At 39.6% G+C, this 19,955-nt stretch overlaps 1 protein-coding gene across 10 annotated transcripts in view; it reads left to right on the forward strand.

Annotated features, from left to right (window-relative positions):
- Positions 1 to 19,955, forward strand: part of SOX5 (SRY-box transcription factor 5) — a 306,951-nt gene that overhangs the window by 228,555 nt on the left and 58,441 nt on the right. For all 10 annotated transcript variants that reach the window (XM_068141932.1, XM_068141928.1, XM_068141930.1 and 7 more), the window contains one exon: positions 15,881 to 16,027. In XM_068141932.1, the coding sequence (XP_067998033.1) occupies positions 15,881 to 16,027 (147 nt within the window). The remainder of the gene's footprint in view (positions 1 to 15,880; positions 16,028 to 19,955) is intronic.

Raw genomic sequence — 19,955 nt, forward strand, 5'->3', positions numbered from 1 at the left:
TAGACTTCTAACTCTTAAAATACTTTCGCCCCCCCTTTTCCTTTTTATTGCCTAGAATCTTAAGAGCTTTATCATTTGCAGTCATAAAATGAAAATATACACCAAACCCTCAAAGGGCAAGTATGAAATTAAATTATATTTGGGCAGCTGTAACCTTTTAAAACGATCAGATTCCAGTTAATGTATTTCTTCCTGTTCCGAGTGCTGCCATGGTGTTTGATGGTGGGACGCAGTCCAAAGGGCATTGGGAGATAATAAATTCACTGGAAATTTCACCCTGAGGCGAGCCTCGATACACCAAGGCTCCCATTTAGTGGGACTGACCTAAAAATCTTGTCACATCCAAAGGTCACTTAGGTTGGCGTTGGTGTGTCCCATCTATCTTTCCCTGGTGCAAAGAATGACAGCTGAGCTCATAAACAGCCATTGGAATATGGAAGACAAGCAGGGGGGAGAGGGAGGAAGGATAGTATCACTGACAACTTCTTAGATTTCCTCTAGGTCAGTGAGGATAGATACCATCTTTGGGCTTGCTTGTTTCTGCTACTGCAGAAATGGCAATTCAATTTAAAGTTATAGCCAACTGTGGAAGTCTAAAGCAAGTGATTCCCCCTGTGTCTACAAATGCCATGTGATCCTGCTGGCATGCATTGTACTGCCCCTGAACACTTCATGCTCAGTTGTTAGTCTTGTTAGTCAAAACAGTTTGCAGTTTATACAGTGCTTTGCTTTCAGGGAGGGTTAAAAGTCTAAAAAGCTGTCAGCAGTGACACTGCTAGGTGTCACCTTTAGAACAGTTATTCTAAGGAAACAATGTGGACAGGACACCACTTACAATCAGTACTGGAATGTAAGATATTTTCAGTCTTATGAGAAGATCTGTGATGTACTTCCTCTAGGATGTTTCTTACCCTAATCTCATTAAAATTAATATAATCCTGCTACACAGTCATTGAGGCAAAAGGCCTTTCAGGATGACTATTGTGTTCCAGTCATAGTTCTTGGGAAGCTCCAGTGGATCTTTCCTGTGCTTACAGTATATTAAATACTGGGGACAGGGCTCAGAGTTGCATAGTAGTGGTATATTTAAAGGACAAAGCTCTAACACATCATAATTGGTCCTACTTAATTGGGAATGAGCCATGCAGCATATGTCTATTGTATCCTAATGGTGTGACTCTGCTTCTCAAGATTCCCTAAGAGATGGGTGAGAGGAGATATCTACCTTATGCTAGTCACCACTGAGATGCAGGTGGTAAAGATTTCCACTTCTACATCCTGTCTTGGAGGAAAAAAAAATGTAGTTGGTACTTGGTGTTCTTTTGAACTGTGATTACACACTGCGCTTGGAAGAAACATACAATGTGTGGTGTATAATAGAATCATAGAATGGATTGCATTGGAAGAGGCCTCCAAAGGTCGTCTACTGCAAGCCCCCTGCAGTCAGCAGGGACATCTTCACTAGATCAGGTGGCTCTTAGCCTTGCTGAGCTTGACTTTGAATATCTTCAGGTATGGGTCATTATCTACCTTCCTGAGCAACCTGTTGCAGCATTCCACCAGCCTCACGGAAAAGAACTTGTTCCTAGCATGCAGTCTTGATCTCCTTTAATTGCAAACCATTGCCCCTTGTCCTGTCACCACAGGCCTTTGGAAACAGTCCTTCTGCAACCTTCTTGTAGCCCCCTTCAGGCTAGTGTAAGGTCTTCCTGGAGCCTTCTCTTCTCCATGCTGAACAACCCCAGTTCCCTTATCCTCTCCTCACATTGGAGGTGCTCCAGCCCCGTGATCATCCTCATGGCTCTCCTCTGGACCCACTCCATCAGGTCCATGTCTTTCCTGTGTTGAGGGCTCCAGAGCTGGACACAGTACTTCAGCATGTGTCTGATTCTTTTTGGAACGTTAAATTGAAGATAAAATTTTACAAGAAATTATTTTGTGAAATCAGGGTAACCTTGTGTTTCTGAGAAAAATAATGAGAGTAAACCAGATCCTTGTGAAGAGGATTGTAAATTCTGTATTGCTTTGCTTGTTAAAACTAAATGGAGTGTAACTGTTATTTTCAGAAGTATTTCACACATTCTTACAAACGTACTATATTTGAGGCAAACACAGTAAAGAAGGGCAAGATTGGCCAGCTGTCAGTGTTTGTCTTCATTTTCCTTGGGTTCACAGTCTACTTCATGTTAACATATATGTTCTCTACACAAATCCAAAGTAATTTCCAGGCAACTCTGGGGGAGTTATGTGCCCCTTCCCATGTGTTCTGTGCTGAAAATGTAGCCGTATGCCTTCCCAGTGGTACAGCTTTGAGGAATGCAGTCATTTTCGTCTCTCTTGGGTAGCAAGGAAAAAGGATATGTGTATTTTTCATGAATTGTAGAAAGGGAAGTTTTCAGTTTAAACAATTCAACTGCTAATACAAAATTTTTAAAATGGCATAGACAAGTTGGGCACAGACTGCCTAATTTTTTTTTCCTGGTTTGTACTTGGAATGGTGGGATGAGAATCACCTTTAGCCATGGATGTATAATTCATCCTAAAGCTTCAGGTTCCATTCCAGTTTTTATCAAGGGAGCTGAAAGTGGTTACTTCAGACCTAGCCAGGTAGATTCTTCACTTGCCCTTACTTTGTATCACTTTCTGCTGTGGTTCAGTTTCTTTTCTCATTTGCCCAGGCCATTCCAGTTAATAAGCAAGTAAGAGTGGACAGTAAAGTCAGAATATTTCTGTGATTGCTGGTAGGACATGGAGCCTTAAAGCCAACTGATTCTGTATTTCTGTAGTGGTAGGAATTTGTGAAAGAGTTGAAATTGGACTGAATTTGAGTCAGTGCAGACAACTTTAGTAACAGCTTCCCTGTGTCAGTTGTATTTTCCATCCTTGGGAAGAGCAGATACCCCATTGTTCTGGTCAGTGCATTGCTTCCCTAGGTTCTCATAGCCATTTCATTCCATGTCATGCCAGATGACTTTGGAACATCAACAGTGGTCCTGAAGTATGTTAATGTTGTTAAATACATGATGGAAAAATAGATGGTGGGAATAAGGATTTTGTTTAATGCCTATGACACTGGGAACTGCTTTTATGCTACCTTAGATACCTTTGAGCAAAAGCCTATATTATGCCATGATATTAACTGGAGAATTTGAGAGATACTTTACAGTTGCTGACTTTGGCAAAAACAAGATGTGTCCCTGCGTAATGGAGGACTGTACTGTTTCTTGCATTATTCATGCTTCCCACGCTGGAGTCACAAACATTGGGTAATGTTAATACATGTCATGGAAAAATTTAATTGGCAGAGATGTTTAATATATTAGCGATAGATGGGAGGGCCCACAAGAGACCTTCCCTGTTCTGGATTGAAACGCGACACATAATTAGCGATAAAGCATGGCACTGTATGAAGTGGATTGGTGCTATATGGAGGGAAGTGGGGGGGATCCCTGCTTGACATTCCCAGTCTTTCCTGTAATGGAGGTTTCTTTACCATTTGCTAACTGAAGAAGCAATGAGTGCTGTTCATCCTCCCTCTGTAATGAACAGCCAGTCTTGGAGCAGTATAAAAAGGGTCAGTCAAATAGGTCGTACATCATACGAGGAGGCAGATGTTGGAACATATTGTAATGGATTGCTGTGCGGTATGCAAAGTTGGCTTGTGGAGTACAGGGATGGAGAGATAGAAGCTATCAGCAATGTTTTCTGTCATGGTCACTGTTAAGTACCCAGATTTTGGAGGAAAAGCAAAACATTAGCATTCCTGCTACGTTAGACTTGTGGGTAAAATGATGGAGGTAGAAAAGGAACAGAAGCACAAGTCGCTCTCTAACACTCCATGTAATATGAATATGTCTAGATATTATTTGTGCTCTGCCAAAGTCAGTGTTAGCCTTGGAACATGTGAATATTTTACCTGAAAAAAAAAAAAAGTTTTAAAAAAAAAAGCCAGCTACAGAGCTTCAGACTATATTAAATACAGAACTGTTAAAATAGCTTCTATTTTAGCAGCACCCCTAATTCACACCCACTCAAACACCTCCTCACTCGTTAACCCCATCATCAGACCCAAGTAAGTCAAGTAAAATGAGATGGCATTAGGAATGAGGTAATGAACAAAGATTTCTGGATAATGTTATTACTTCATGATAGCAGCTCTTGCTAGTGTGACTACAGTTAAGAGGTTTCTTGGTGTTTCCATTGCAAACTCTTTGGTACTCCCACTCCTCCTGCTTTACAGACAACTGCTCAGCCAGAAGCAATTTAAAATTTGATTTTACTTCAATTTTGGCTGTTGTTTGGAATTGAAGAGAGTTTAATGTTTTAGTTCTGCTTTCTAAAACATAAAAATTGCTGTTTTCTTCCCTCCTAATCCGAATTTCCAGATGAACAATTTAAAATAGGGATTAGCTGGTTTTATAACCCAGCCACATTATTAACAACTGAAAAATGTCTCCTAGCCATGCACAGTAATTTCAGTAGTTAATGGTCTTGGACAAGCAGATCCATCTTTATGTTCTAAAAGAATCCAATACTAAAAACTGGTGTGAAGAGGACAGTTTTCGAAAAGCACTGTTTGCAGTTGGGAATCTACAATTTTTATGTCTTTTGAAAACAACCTCTTCACTGTCTCAGGGAAGAATTGTTAAAGTCAAGTTTACTAAATAGTCATGGATAGATCAGATGTGCTAAGTAATTATAGAGTTTGTTACTAGTTAAGTGCACATGACTGGTTGCTGAGTATGTGGGTATGTGTAACCCTGTCCAAGTTGAGCTGGAGGTTGCAGCCCTGTTGTCAGTGAAGAGCAAAATGCTCTAGAGATGAGGGGGAGAGAGGACACTTCCATAGGATATCCCAGGTAAGCTGGAAGAATCTCAGTCTCAACAGCTTTCATCACGAATAAGTGTGTCAGTGGAGAAATATGGAGAAGGTTGCATTTCTTTGGTCAGTTTGATACTACAAAGTAGAAAGCTTACCCGCGATGCAAGAACATGAAGCTCTAGCAGCTCTTTGTTGTCCATATGGATTGTTAAAACTAGAAGCAGCCATCACATTCCTCTTAGCTCTTAGTAAAGTTCCAGAGTTCATCATATAGGCTTTTTTTTGCTTGAGTGATGCATAGCATGTGAGGAGCATAATAGTTAAAGATATAATTCCCTTTGACCTTCAATGATGTTATTGTGCCTGCAGCTTTTTAAACCTTGAGTACAGCATGTGCCAAAAGGGGCATACTGGCCTGAGTTTCAGGCTAGATTTAAGGCTTTTCATGCGTGGGCTGCAATGTCATTGGACTTTAGTGCTTGTGGTTTCACTGCAGTGAGAGTCAGAAACTGAATCCTGAGGGATTTGAGATGTTCTTAGAGACCACTTTTGGGGGGAATGAAGTCTCTAAGAATTAAACTTCTGTGCATGCCCTAATGGAATATACAAAGTGTCACTCTTCCCATTACATCAGTGTAAGCATAGAAATAATGAGATGAACCACAAAACAGCTTCTTATGTTATTTCCTGAGAAGTTTGCCAAAACTTCACAGAGGTTTCAGGCTCTCTGGAGTTTTATGGGCGCCATTGGAGGGGGAGTTTTACAGACCACACCCATTTTTATTGTAAAATCATAGAATAAAAAGATACAACAGCTCTTGAGTTGTTTCTACCACTTCATTTGGTAAAGGGTGAGTTTTGTATAATGAAGCAAACTCCAAAATAGTGAAATTGAGTGCTTTGGTACTCTTTCAGCTGTCCTCAACAAGTTTGTTAACAGATAATGCCACTCTTCTCCACATACTCTAATGCATCCTCTTTGTATCCTGTCATCTCCTAACCTCAGGCATTCCAGTTGAGCAAATGCCCACCTTACAGCAATGGAGCTAGTTTGAAAGTAGGCACTTCTGTGAGTGTAATGTGCATAGAGCACTCACCCTTGAGAACATCAGAAGAGTCTGACCAGTGTGAAACCGGATTGTTAGTTTGGAACACAAATCAGATACGCACTGATTCAGTGAGACTCAAAATGGTCTAGGTCAAAGTTAGGCCAATTTCTATATTCTTGGTTGGAATTGAAGATTCCTCACAGATCTAGTCAGTTTTATAGACCTTTCCTACTTTCTTTGTCTTAAGTGATACCTATAACACAAACACTATGTTTTGGAAGAAACAGGGATTCCATGTGGGTTCAATCCAAAGGAAAAGTACATGTGAGCTGGAGCTTTCCTCAGTTCTTGTGTATTCTGCTCTTAGGAAAAGGGATCACAGTGTGCTGCTGGGAAGGAGAGCTGGTGCCCTGTATTGTTACCATGACTTCGCAACAGGATCCCATAGGATGAGACAGGATTTGTTAGCTTTCTGGAGGACTTGCATAATGAGCATGTAAGGCAGTGAACATGAATAAAAATTACATGAGAGGTAAATGGATTGCTCTTGAACTCTGAAAGAGCTTTTTTGAAAGTTTTCTGCAGCACAGAAACCCTTAAACTGGAAAACCAGCACTGTAGGACTGGCATTCTTCTCCACCAAAAGACTATCATTGCTTTACTTTCTCCACCTACACAAATAAAATAAAACAACTACTGCAGCTGAATAAAGATGTCATGTCACATCCTGTTAGTGTTCTTTGCTAAGGGGAAATGGAAGGAGAAAAAAAAATCTTTTTAGAACTGTTCTAGGAGGCTTGGCACAAGGGAAGCAGCTGAGATGCAGTCCTTAGTTCCCCTTTCAGGCACAAATGTCACATTCTTTCCTCTCCACCCAAACTTAGGAGTAGCTGTGGCTCTATAAGCCTGTGAAAGTGAGCTCTGTTGAAAGTTACTTACAATGGACTAAGAGTTTGTCACTCCTGCACCTTGATCCAGACCCTTTAACCACATAATACTCCTCAGTTCAAAGAGCAAATGACCTGAGGAGATACACACCTCAGATAATTAAGTAGCAGTGTTATGTTATGTTTTCAAGGTCAACAGATACATTTGCATAGTGCTCCAGATTCTGAAATATTCTGAATATGGGGAGTGAAAGAGACTACAAAGAACATGTTTCTCATTTCATTGTTTGATATCATAATTAATAAATGAAGATATGGCTGTCAGGGAGCTTTGGGAAATACATTGGGGAAAACATCCAAGTGAATTTTTTTCAGCTTACTTTGTTGTTTAATTTCATAGAATCAATAAGGTTGGAAAAGATCTTAGAGATCATCGAGTCCAACCTATTACCTAATAGTTCACGACTAACTAAACCATGGCTTCAAGTGCCACATCCAATCCTTTTTTGAACACCTTGTCTTTCTTGTCCCCTCCCACACACTATAATTTGATAATATGACACTTTTTCTTCTGGTAGGTGATTGTAAACATTCTGCTGCCTTTAAGGAGGGACTTCAGTATCTTAAAACTTTGTTGTCATTGCAACTTTGTCACAAGAGTTTCTAGAGCAGGCCGAGTGCTATGGTCCATGTATTCTGCAAAATTCCTCTTGCACAATTTTAGTCCTGAAGAAGAAGAGGGACAAGTCACCAAGGAGTCTTACATCCATCAGGATCCAAGAACCTGATACCATATCAGCATTCAAGTGAGCAAATCTATGTTCTTAAAATAAGAAATGCAGTTAACCTTTATTTCTCTACTATGAGCTCTGCACTTCAGGAGAACCAGAGTATTCAGATTTGAAGTAATTAATGCAGGCACAGAGTTTTTCTGACTTAAATCCCCATTGAATATAACAACCTAAAATGCAACCAGAGAGTCTATAAATAAAAACTGAAAAAAGAGTTGCTTAAGCAGATGTGTATAAAATGGGGAAATACCTTAATTATAGCTCAGCAATCTGAAAGACACAGAACCTTATTTATGGTAATTCCACTGGCAGTGTTTGCTTATTAACTACTCTATTCACTTAATGGATAACAATGAGCGATTATATACAGTACCAGTCAAGGAAAGCAATGTAATATGAAATAGGTATTTTGTCAAATAGTCACTCATAGAATTTTGTTCTCTCAAATGGGAAATTACATTTACTGGAGTCAGGTGCCCTGAGCTAGTTGCCAAAAATCTGGATATATCAAAAAATCTCCTGGGAAGCATACTTGTGGTAAACAAATAGGCAGTAGTGAGATTGTTCCTACAAGAGCATAATGTCTGTGCCACTTTACTGACTTCAGGATTCTAATTTGGAAAAACTGTACTGGGACAGAGCTGTCTGTTGAAGCCTTCATGCAGGCACTTCATCTTCAATACAGAATAGTCAGTGATAAAGGGAGTGCACTTTACAAAACAAATGCCCCTTCTTCAGCTACATGGCCCTTTTGTTTGTCTTCCACGTTACCACTGACTGTCTTATTACATGTACTTTAAGGAGTATGCTGGCAATAGTATGTCTTTTAAACAAATTCTTTTATCTTTTTTTCTAACAAAAGGAGTTCTTTTGCCATAAAAATAACTAATAGTAATGGCAGCAAGAACAAATTATATTCTGGGGCTGTACAACAAGCTATAGGAAAACAAACGTTGCTAGATTATGTTATTTAAACTGTGTACAATATTAATTACTTTCCTTGAAGGGGACACTGTTCATCTGCAACATTTCAGCCAACAAGCTTTTTCCAGAAGACATTATCAAGTTTCCTTTCCAATATGCATTCTGTATAGTCACTCTCTTTCAATTACTGTCATATGGTGTGAACGTGGTACGTATGAATATGTAGGCCACTTGGGCTGTTTTCCAGTGAAAAACTCTTCATTTGTAAAGAGCAGACAATCTTAAACACACAGTTTACAATGATATTTTACCACAGAAACTAACAGATCTTATTAGTCTCTGATAGGAAGTGTCTATTGATAAGTTCCTACAGTTACATCCTGTAGAAGGATTGTCTTCTTGTTAAGGCAAAAAACAAAGGAGCCATGAGGTCTAGGCTCTAATCAGGAGTTTCCTACAGTCTTCCTGTGTCACAGGAATGGTCAGTTGATGTCATGGGTGCTGATTTTCAACTTGAGTAGCATTGACAGAATTAATGACTGCCTTTCAAGGAAAACTGAATTTCTTAATGTTGGTAGAATGCTTATGGTTCATGCCTTTTCCTTAGAAGCTAACGGACAGATATAGCTATGTTTAGATAAAATGATAGCCCTATCCAGTAAAATTCCATTTGTTTCTGCCCTCAGAGCTACCATAAATTGTACCGACATTTGTCACTCTGTCCACCATTTTCCAAGCAAAGCAAGCATTATTTTGAATGTACTGCAGTCATGATAGAAGCCTTTATTACTTCAAATGTAGACTTAAAGCTCAGTCACAATTTGGTGACACGGACTTCAGCCTTCTTTCTGCATGCCAAGGATCCCCAGTTCATCATACCATGGAAGTTCCACATAAGAATAGAACTAGTTCAGTAAAGCAGTCTTATGGACTACAGTGGGATTATTCTCAGGAATGAGTACTGTGGGCCTAGAACCCTGGAGATCAGCCACCAGGATCATATTTTAGGGAGACTTGTGGCTACCAATTAGAAAGGTGATGTTTTTCGAATCTGAGGGAGATGTTGTTTACAAGTCTGTGCTTTTAACTTGCGTTCAAGAAGTATATAAATGAAGCCTTGTTCTGCTTGTGAATGCTTTACAGTTTTTCTAGTGAGAACTTGTTTTTCTTAATGTTTCTATGTGTCTCAGGTTTTTTTTAAGGCTAGAGAGGTGACTAGATTGTCTAGTTTGACAAAACAAAATGTAGAATCTTATTTGGCATAATAAACTCCTTGTTTGAAGTTCATCTTCCAGAAACGCATCCAATCTTGACTGAAAATTCAAGACTCAAACCCCACCATTTCTCTAGGCAGTTCCTCCAAGCCTTACCACTGCTATCTGATTAAAAACAGCTTTTTACTTATTTATTAATTTGTCATGTCTTAACTTTCATATTTATTACTGTTCCTTGCTTCATTATTTACTTGCCTGTCTTCTTCACTGAAGCTAAATACAGAGCAAAGCTAGGATGGGAGTTTTCAAAGGAAGTTAGATGGTTTCTGTGGCCACAGGAAAGAACAGTGTACCTTTTCAATATTTCCCTTCTCTAGTCTCTGTGTGGTCTACAATTTTGGGGTGAATTCATTCTATTTTTTACTTGATGAATAAAGAAAACACTAGTTCAGTCATGGTTCCCTGCCAGAAAATGTCTCTGTGGGACATATGCACACCTCCTAACTGGGAGCTGGGGCAATTTCTTTTAGGAAATGGGTGTGATAAAGATATAATGTAGGTAGAACAGTAATAATTATCCAAGTCTGTTCAGAATTCTAAAGAACAACATAAAGTAAAAATAAAACCAAAATAAACAAATATACTTTGAGTGTATTGAAGGATCTTGAGCTGTATTGTTCTTATCTGAAATTAGCCCAAAGTGAAGCTAGCAACTCAAGCACTGAAGCTGAGTAAAATTCACCTTGAAAGAGTTCTTTGGACAAGATTCTAAGGGAGCCTATTCAAATTGTGTTCACTATCTGTGTTTTCTGAACACATCCCAGTTGGTGCTGACAAAGCCTTTGCTGAAGTTTTGAATGTATAAATTAGTGTGTCCCTTTGAAATGATTGAGTAACAGTATTTGTAGGAAAGTCAGACACAGAAATGGTGCAAATCTGGCATTTGTAGCTTTCATATACATACTGAGGAGCTAGGTGAAGAACTTTCTACATAAATGATCTAGACAGCATTGTTACCAATCACTAATGAGTGCAGCTTTAGTTTTAATTTCTGTAGTTAACATTTTTATCCATGTTGCCACCACCTTTGAAAACCTGTCTTAGAGTAGGACATATGTCACGTGTTTGGTTTATGTTAATTCCTCTTTCTTTTTATTCCTTGTGTCCTTTTTAAAAAATTAAACCAACTGAACAGATTTCAAATTAATTTTCCACCATAATCAAACACTTTGCATGCCTTATATAAGCATAAAATTTGAGGTGAAGAAAAGGGAACTCATGTTTCCTGAATAAGAGAATCTCAGTTTGTACAATTTCCCCCCTCACTTTATGCAAAAATCCAAGAACAGGGCCATTCATGTGTATATTTTTAATGATGGATCTCAAAATGACAAAGAAACTGAAGTGTTGGATCAGTCAGCAGTTAACATTTAAGCATAACAGTTTGTGAATTTATCACTGTGGTAGCTCCACTGAAAAAATAGTTTATATCAGAAACATTGCAGTAACTGATTCAGGTTCCCATACCACCTGTCTCTATCTCACTGTGGTTTTTTCAGTGACAGCTCTTAATCTCTACTGCTCCCTAATAAAAATATTTTAATAAGAGGTAATACTGTAACCCAAATGCCTATAGGTGCTTGAATCAACTCTCTCTGCATATGTAATTGGTAACACTGCTCAACCCTTTTAAAATTTTGCTATTAAATCTCATTCTCATTTTCTGTATTAATAGAACAAGAATTCATTTTTAGTGTACCCTCAATGCAGTAATGAACATTGTTAACATGGAACAATAATGCCCAAGGGGAAAGTTTTCAAAGCCTGTCTAACCTTAAGGCTTTGCTGTTGATGTACTACAAAATCATCAAGCCAAGAGCTCTTTGAGTTAGTCCATTTGGAGAGTTCAGCTGAATGATTCTGCTTAATATATTGGAAGAATTATAAATGGTTTAGGTGGTGACCTAGGGAGAATGGAGGATTTTTGTATAATAGCTTAAGAACAGAGGAGCAACATTTAAAAAATAACTGTATCTCCTGCTCATTTTAAAATGTATCACATTGTGCTTTTGTTCTGATTTTTCTAAGAGGTTAATGAGAAAACATTAACAAGTCATGAAGTGTTGTACTTGGGCAGAGGAGCTGAAACATAGTTACCTAGTTATGAACAAAGAATACACATTACTCTTGCAATGCTTTTTCAGGAGCCAGATTCTGCCTTCTTGAAGAAGTCTTATCTCTATCAGATATAACTGGAATATTATCCTTATTTTATTGATTATGTATAACAAAACCAAATTTGTCTAAAGCAGTAGTGCTTCATTAACTTCAATGCCTTGTTCTCCTTGCTGTCAAAAATGTAAAGGTGCATTTTAGGTGATGATTGAATGTTTCAACAGTGACTGATTCATGGGTTGTTCCAAAATCTGAAACTGTTGAGGAAGCAGGAGTAGAGATGTTCTTTTGTTGGATTTGTTTGTCTCTGAAATTAATGCATAAATTGTTGTCGTTTAGCCCTCTTGATTCACAGCACTTGGTCACACCATTGCCCTTTCCTTGACTATAAGCTAAAGGTCATCATGTCCTAAAAGAACTACGTGTGAACAGACAAGTTCAATAATGTCAAAGCTGAAAAATATTGATGGTCTGAGGAATGTGCTGTGTATTGTATATTTCTGTCTATTTTTTTAAGTCAGAGTGGAATATAGGAGTAATCTCACTGGTTAAATAGAATTTCAGACCCTTACAATTTCATAAGTTATATGTTTTCCACTTTAAAACTGGGCCTGATTTTGCTTTTCAGTAGAATAGTTGGTTTGTGTTGGAGGAAGGACTTTTTAAGAGAGTGCTGTAACAAGAGACCTCTTATAAGATTTTATTTAATGTTTGTTTTTAATTCTCAAAATGAATTAACTAGAGGTGAGATGTTGACTCTGATAACAGGAGGACAGAAGTTTGTACAAAACATGAATGAAGGCTTTTTAGGTTTTCTTCCATTCTGCTTTCCAGATCAGTCCACACTATACTGTGCTTCACTGTTTTGGGGTATGTCTGTCCCTGAACTGAGAATAAAACCTTCAGTTGAAATTCTGTGTATTCCATCTACCACCTAAACATATGTCTTCCTTCTGGGCTATTGCAGAGGGAAATCCATTCCTTGTGCTTATTAAATCATCTACTTTGTTTACCTTGTTAAAAAGGTAGTTGATGACAATACTGTAAGGATGATTCATATCTCCAAACACATTTCTCAGTGACCACTGAACAGGTGTAAGATGGTGTAGTTTCTTGAATTCTGGTGATTCACTCTTTGGACCTCAACTAGAAGCTGTTTTCTCTCTTTTCAGCTAAAGGATACTGTTTGTAAGGTCTTCTCTAAAGGCTCATGGAAATTCCTGTGGGGCTCAGTAATGAAGGTCCCAGTCCTTGTCTAACATGTCAATGACTCCACTTGGTTCAGGACTGCTAAGTGTCATAGAATCACAGAATGGTAGGAGTTGGGAGGGACTGCTAAAACCATCTAGTACAACCACCTTGCTAAAGCAGGGTCACCACAGAAACGCATCTGAGTGGGTTCTGAAAGTCCCCTGAGAAGGAGACTTCACAGCCTCTCTGGGCAGGCTGTTCCAGTTACCCTCAAAGTAAAGTTTTTCCTCAAGTTCAAATGAAACTTCCTGTGGTTTAGTTTGTAACTACTGCTCCTTGTCCTATCACTGGGCACCGCTGAAAAGAGCCCAGACCCATCCTCATGACCTCTTGATAAGATTCTCTTTCAGCCTTCTCTTTTCCAGGCTGAAGAGATCCAGGTGTGTCAGCTTGTTCTCATAAAAGAGATGCTCCAGTCCCCAAAACAGTGTCCAAACTGACTGTTATTTTTACCTTTACTTGTGGTCTAGGCATACTCTTTGATATCCAATCTGTAGATTAGCAGCAAGCTTGAACCTTTCCTGCCCAACAGCCCTTTGGCTGTCTTTTGTCTTTTTCCCATAGTTGCCTCAATTTGTTTTTTGAATAGGGAGCAAAAGAAAGGAAGAATTTCCCTAGATCTGCTCTGTTATCACCAGAGTCCAATTATGTTTGTGCTGTTCCCTAGTCATGCATCCTATTTCTTAAACAACTGTTGCCCTTCTGATATATTAATTCATACATAAAGCTGTCTTGATTTTCCTTGAACTGCCTGCTGTAGTTCTTCGCTCGTTCACACAGACCCTTGTTCCTTTCTCCCTGCTGGATTTAGTCTTCCTTTGAAAGAATGAATGGATATGAACTTCAACAGATAAATACATGCATTTGATTCTGTGGCTGATTTGTGGCTGAGTTGGTTTTGATGACTTTTATCTGTAGCTGATTTGCATCTATTTGGCTCAAATTCACTGGGTGTAATACATAGAATAAATGAATACATAAATGTAAGGAAGAGGCAAGGAGAGAACGGATGAATGAATGGACGGTAGAGAAATAGAGGGAGGCTAAACAGAAAGGGATGGAAAAATGGTGATTAAGAAGTACAGAAAAATAAGGAACAAACACTGATCAAAGCAGAGAAAAGAAATTAAAAGGATTCAAATAGAAAAGAATGAAAGTCTGAAAAGAACAGAAAGAGTAGAAAAATAACTAAGAACTTGGTGCCTGGTTACACCTGAAAGGGCAGAAAATGCTTACTTTTAATTAGGTGGAAGGGCTAGGATTGTGCATCAGTGAAGGGAAGAGTTTGTACAGGCAACCACAGTATGATATCCAAGGTAGCCTGAGACTCAGAGCAGTAAATCTTGCCCATTTGATCAAGTTAAGCATTTGCTACAGGGGTTTTATAGCACAGTAGCGGTGTCTGTCTAGCTTTTGCACAGCTCCATGTGGAATAATCCTGTAATGAATCCTCATGTTCTTCTTTCAGAGTTGCTGGTTTGGGTTAGCATTCCTTAGTGCCCTCTGATATAACCATTTTGATTTCATAAGCATATACAAGTGACTAAAAAACAACTAAGTGTCACTAACAAGACTTCTTAGATTAGTCATAATGAAGTTCCCTTGTTTTTTTCCACACGATTTCTGTGTTCCTGCATGTTATCCTTGTCATGCTGCACCTCCAAAGCTCTGTTAGCACCTGCAGGCAGAGAGCACCATCGTTCAATGTTACACGTTACACGTGTTCTGCACAGCACAAATAATGCATAGCAGGAGGCGTTGAAACTGATACTGTAAGTGAGGAGAAAAAGCCTTTGTTAGTACATTATCTGCTCTCAGAAATCTGACTTCTATTTGGTTTCACCCGAATTCACTCTTCACAAAGCAGCAACTGCTGCTTCTCCTGCCCACCACGTTTATTTTCTCCACTTTTCATTTGGAAGTCAGGGAAGCTTTCAGGCATTGACAATTTGTCTGTTGTGTTTTTTTTTTTCTCTGCTTTTGACCTCTATCCTTAAAACTGCTACTGTAGGGCTTTGAACAGAGGACTGTGATTATAAGTATGCACAGGCTAATAATCAAATAATGTGTTTTAAGTACTTTACTGGTTTAGTTTTGCAGAGAAAAGCATTCCCACTGTGTGTCTGCTTTGCATCTATCACAGGAAGGGTTCTTAGTCTTAATTGGAGCTTATAGTTGCTGTTAGACAGTACATTACCATTGCTGTGTGTATGTTTGTATTGACTGTAGTGTATCCCCAGAACTCAGTTGAGAGTGGACTCTCAGAGTAAGTGCTAAACAAATTTTTATCATTCCCTGTCCCAAACACCTTACAGCCTGTGCAAACAAGGCAAATGTATCAACTAAGATAAAGAAACACAGAAGGTAATTCAGAGACCATCATATCAAACACCACGTGAGTTTCACTGGGGTTGATGCTTGTTACCAGTGGAGATGCTGTTTAGCCTATGTCGTCTCAGGAAGGGGAAGATTGCCCATTGGCTCAAGCAAGCCATAAAGATTAGCTTTTGTTCCTTGCTTTGAATCCCTGAACACACAGGGAATCTTGGACATTTCTTATGGTGATGTCTGTCATTCATCCCCTGAGGAATGAGTCACAAAAGTGGAGATGACAATTCTTGTCTTAAAGTATACAAACGTGCTAAACACAAAATACTCATCTGAAGGAAAATAGATCATCTGCAGTAGAAGAAGTTTTGGGAAACTTATTTATTGATGATGTCTCTCCTCTGTCTTCCCCTCCTCCATTTTTTGTTTGTTTTTACAGCAGTTGTATGCTGCCCAACTTGCTGCAATGCAAGTGTCTCCAGGAGGCAAGATACCTGGCATACCCCAGGGTAACCTTGGTGCTGCTGTATCCCCTACCAGCATCCACACAGACAAGAGCACAAACAGCCCTCCACCCAAAAGCAAGGTACTGTACCACGCCCTGCAACACTGTTATTCTGAGAGTATGGGTACTTGCATGTGTTTGTTTTCTGAAGGCTAGCTGTGTGCCTCCGTTGCAAGCAGCTTTGTTCTCAAGATGGCTTCCTGAAACAGGAGGATATTCACAGTACCATTTTTCCAGTAGAAGAACCTCAGCACCAAGAAACCGTTTGTGCACTATGTCAGAAACAGACATCACATCATCTGAGATCCTCTGGGTTCCCTTGCAGTATCCTAGCTATCACTCTGCTGTTTCTTCCAACTTCAGTAATAGGTAGTAGGCTTGAGGTGACCAGCTGTTGTTCAAGCACAGAAGTGTGTCCAAGAGAAATGGAAAGCAGAGGGGTACCTGGTGTATAGCCCTTCCTGTCCTGGGGTTCAGTATGAGCTTGTGGAGGACCAAGTCTCGAAAGCAATGTCTGTAGAACAGGGTTGGAATCTGTCCCTCAAATGACAGGCTCTGATGATTAATCTTGATCAAAGCTGGGCAATTCAGTCCATACTCACTGAAGAGGTCAAGATATCAGCTTGTAGTCACATCTGTGTAACACCACCAGTGTGTGACTAGTTATACCCAGAAAAAAGACAGGGAATATGTCCATTGGAAGAAGATGACCTCCATGTATGCTGCAGCTGAGCAAAAGTAACAGGTCAAAATGGAATGGCACATACTAGGGGTTGGAAAACAGCTAGGAAGAATTTAGGTAAGGAATGCAGAGGAAAAGCAGTCCCATTTATGTGACAGCAAGCACTTGATAAATATGTGTCCTTCTTGTTAGTGTCCTCTAGCATGCTGTCCATGTCCTTTATCATGTCAGAAAAGATTCCTTGAATTGACAGTCGTGTCTTGTTTTTACCCTAACAGTAAACCAACACAGATTAAAAATAACCAGAGTAAAGAATACCATTGTCTGCTCAGTGAAAAAAACGTGTTAAAAGAACAAAAATCAAGTGTAGAACCAGTAGCTGTTCTGTTAATGGTCCAAGCTCTGGGTCTATATTTTCTTTCTTCCGTTGTTAGTGCAGGCTTTCTGATTTCATGAGGTTTATCCTAGGCTTGGAGTCCTTTTTATATCCTGTAGAGCAAGGAATCACAAAACTGTGCAGTACTCCATTATATTTTTGGGGTGCTTTCCCAAAAAGTTGTGTCTGTGGTTTACAAGAGGGTTTTGTGCATTTTACAAGGGTTGGGTTTTTGTGTTTGTGGCTAGAGACTTGTGAGATCCACTAGACTAAAGTACTGGTGAGTTTTTTGGATCTCTTGTGCACAAGCAGAATGTCTGATGAGATCTAAGGGGAGACAGGATGAGATCTAAGGGGAGACAGTATTTATTTTGTGGCAGTCATGGAATTAGAAAGCCTGCCATGTCTACCAGTAACATCAAGCATTAACTGGCTTACTAGCAGCTGTCAAGATCACCTCTTTTGTCCCTTGTGTTTTATTGGTTTTTTCATATTTGTAGGTGTTCCAGTGCCTTTGGCTTTCAGTTTGTAGGACACAAACAAAACTTATTTGCAAATTGCAAATTGGAGAAGGGAAAAAAAAAAAAAAAGGTGGGCCAAAAGCAAAGGAAGGGGGCTCCAAAAGGCTGTAAAATTGTACAGCATGAGTCTTGTGATGCATGCTGTTTTCAATCTGCTGCGTGCCAGTTGGAGGCTCAGAGAGAGAGCGAGAGAAAGAGAAGGGATAATGCTGAGAAATGATAGAGTGGCTGTGACCTCCAAGCTCAGCCTGGAAATCCAAGACATTGATTTCACTTAGCATTCCTGCTGAGAAATCCGGCGGAGTTCAGTTGTAATAAAAGAACAAGATTCTGTTCTAATGGTAATGGCGTATGACAGACATACCACTTTGTCTGTCCTCAGCACCAGAGAGAGGAGAATTGGAGAAAGGTCACCTGACCTGCCTGTGGTGTTGTGCGAATGCTACACTGAGCTTTGAACTCCAGCCTGGAAGCACAATTATTTCTAATACTAAATGATAAAGAAACCTTTATAGAGCCTACAGTAATTAGAATAAAGCTTATACAATACTGCAGTGGCCTGACTCAGAAAGCATGCTGACAAATCCATCACAATGGCAGAAACTGAAGCTTATATGGTGAAGCTAAACACCTTTGTTTGTGTCTGTGTGGACCTTCCTTTGGCTTTTTCAAAGCCTGTTTGTGCCCAACAGCTCCAAAAGTTTGTTGTGTTTGATGGTTGGGGTTTTTCAGATTCGTGTTCTTCAGCTTTGTCAGCGAGTACCTGTCTGAGTTTCACAGCCATGTTTAGTTTATTTATTTTTTTAATCCCCAGTAGCAACTTGGTTCTTGAAGTTAGTTTGTGGTGGTCTTTGTGACTGTCACTGTACATCAGCCCTCCACGGATGAACAGTTAATTCCTTAGACAAGCTTTCAATAGATGCTGTTTGCCCAATCTCTGTTTTCAGCCCACAGTTTACACTGGCGCAGCTCTGGTAATGCACTCAAGTGTTTGGAGACAAGGAGACAGCCTTACCTGGGAGTGTGTCAAGCTACTGGCAAACATCTAGGTCACTTCTGAAAAGCTGTGGGTTTTTTTTTTTTTTTCCCTCTTGTATAGTGTTAAAGTTAGCATGCTGCTCTTTGCAAGGATTCTTCAAAGTCGGCCTCAGCAGCAGATGGAACAACTGTTGGCTCTAGAAATGCTGAGAAGCATCAGGGGGAGTTTGCCAAGGATCATCCTTTAAATCTAGTAAGACTTGAACACATCCCTAAACTCCTCTAAGACCTTGGCAACTCCCATTTTGGCAAACCTTTTATCAGTGGCCCTCACCAGTGTTTGAACATTGTGCTGGGCAGATTACCCTGGCATCTTCAGTTGTCTCACTCACCTTTCAGTAGATGTGACCTGGGATAGTAAGTTTTACTTCCTGGGTTTCTGTGCTGTACCTTTTAGGAAGCCATGAAGTAGAGATGCCATTATGCTGCGCTGCACACATTCTGTCAAGTTTTGGTTAGGAAACTGAGCTGGTGTCGTACATTCTTCCAAGAAGAAATCTGTGCCAGAAAAACTGATTTAAGAAACAGAGCTAGTGGAGCCTGTCCAAAAGAAAATGCGTGTGTCTTGCGGAAATGGATTTTAACACAGCTTCTTCTTGAGCAGTTTTAAAAACAGCCGGTATGCTAATCATACCATTCAAATTTACCAAGGCCTCCTCCACAACCCATTTGAAAGGCAACTATCTTTGAAGTTTGCCAAATTTTGTTGGATTTCCAAAGTCTGTCTTATGCACATTTTCCCTTTGATCACATAAATGCTTGCATGCTGCTCTGTTGGGTGTTCAAGGTGGTTACACGCTCCCAAGTAAGCAGGAGAGAACAGGCACAGGTGCAGATAAGGACCAGACACCATAACCTACCAGTCTGTCTTGTGATTAACTTTGAGCCTCTTGTACAGAGACATGCAGAAGATTAAAACAACCAAAATTATAGAGAATATGTTTTATCTGAGCAGTGACCTTTACCATGCTACCAGGATTCTTACCTGATGGCCACAGTCCTCACTAACTACAGATGAGGACAACATTGCATGCAAATAGCCAGGACCCTCTTCTTTCCTGCCTTTGTTCCTTGTTTTTTATGTTGCAGACACAAATGTAACATCTAGTGCCTGCCCCATGCAATATCCTATCCCCTTTCCATGTAATCTTTCAAGTGCAGTAATTCTGGAGTGAATTTTCAATGTGTCTTGTAAACGCGGCTAAATGATTCCCTGTATTTAACAGAGCACAGGGCACTGTCTGTCGCAGCTGCTGAAAAACAGGAGCAATTCAGTGCAGTATGTGACAGGAGAGAGTTCCTTTAACTCAGCCTTAACTCTACTCACAGTTCCGTCTCCATCAATGGCAACAGCACACAGATTGTCCAGATAATTTTTTTGTTCTTTTCAAA

Source organism: Melanerpes formicivorus, unplaced genomic scaffold (assembly GCF_026170545.1).
Source record: "Melanerpes formicivorus ecotype bairdi unplaced genomic scaffold, bMelFor1.0.p_v2 SCAF_8, whole genome shotgun sequence".
Lineage (NCBI taxonomy): Eukaryota > Metazoa > Chordata > Aves > Piciformes > Picidae > Melanerpes > Melanerpes formicivorus.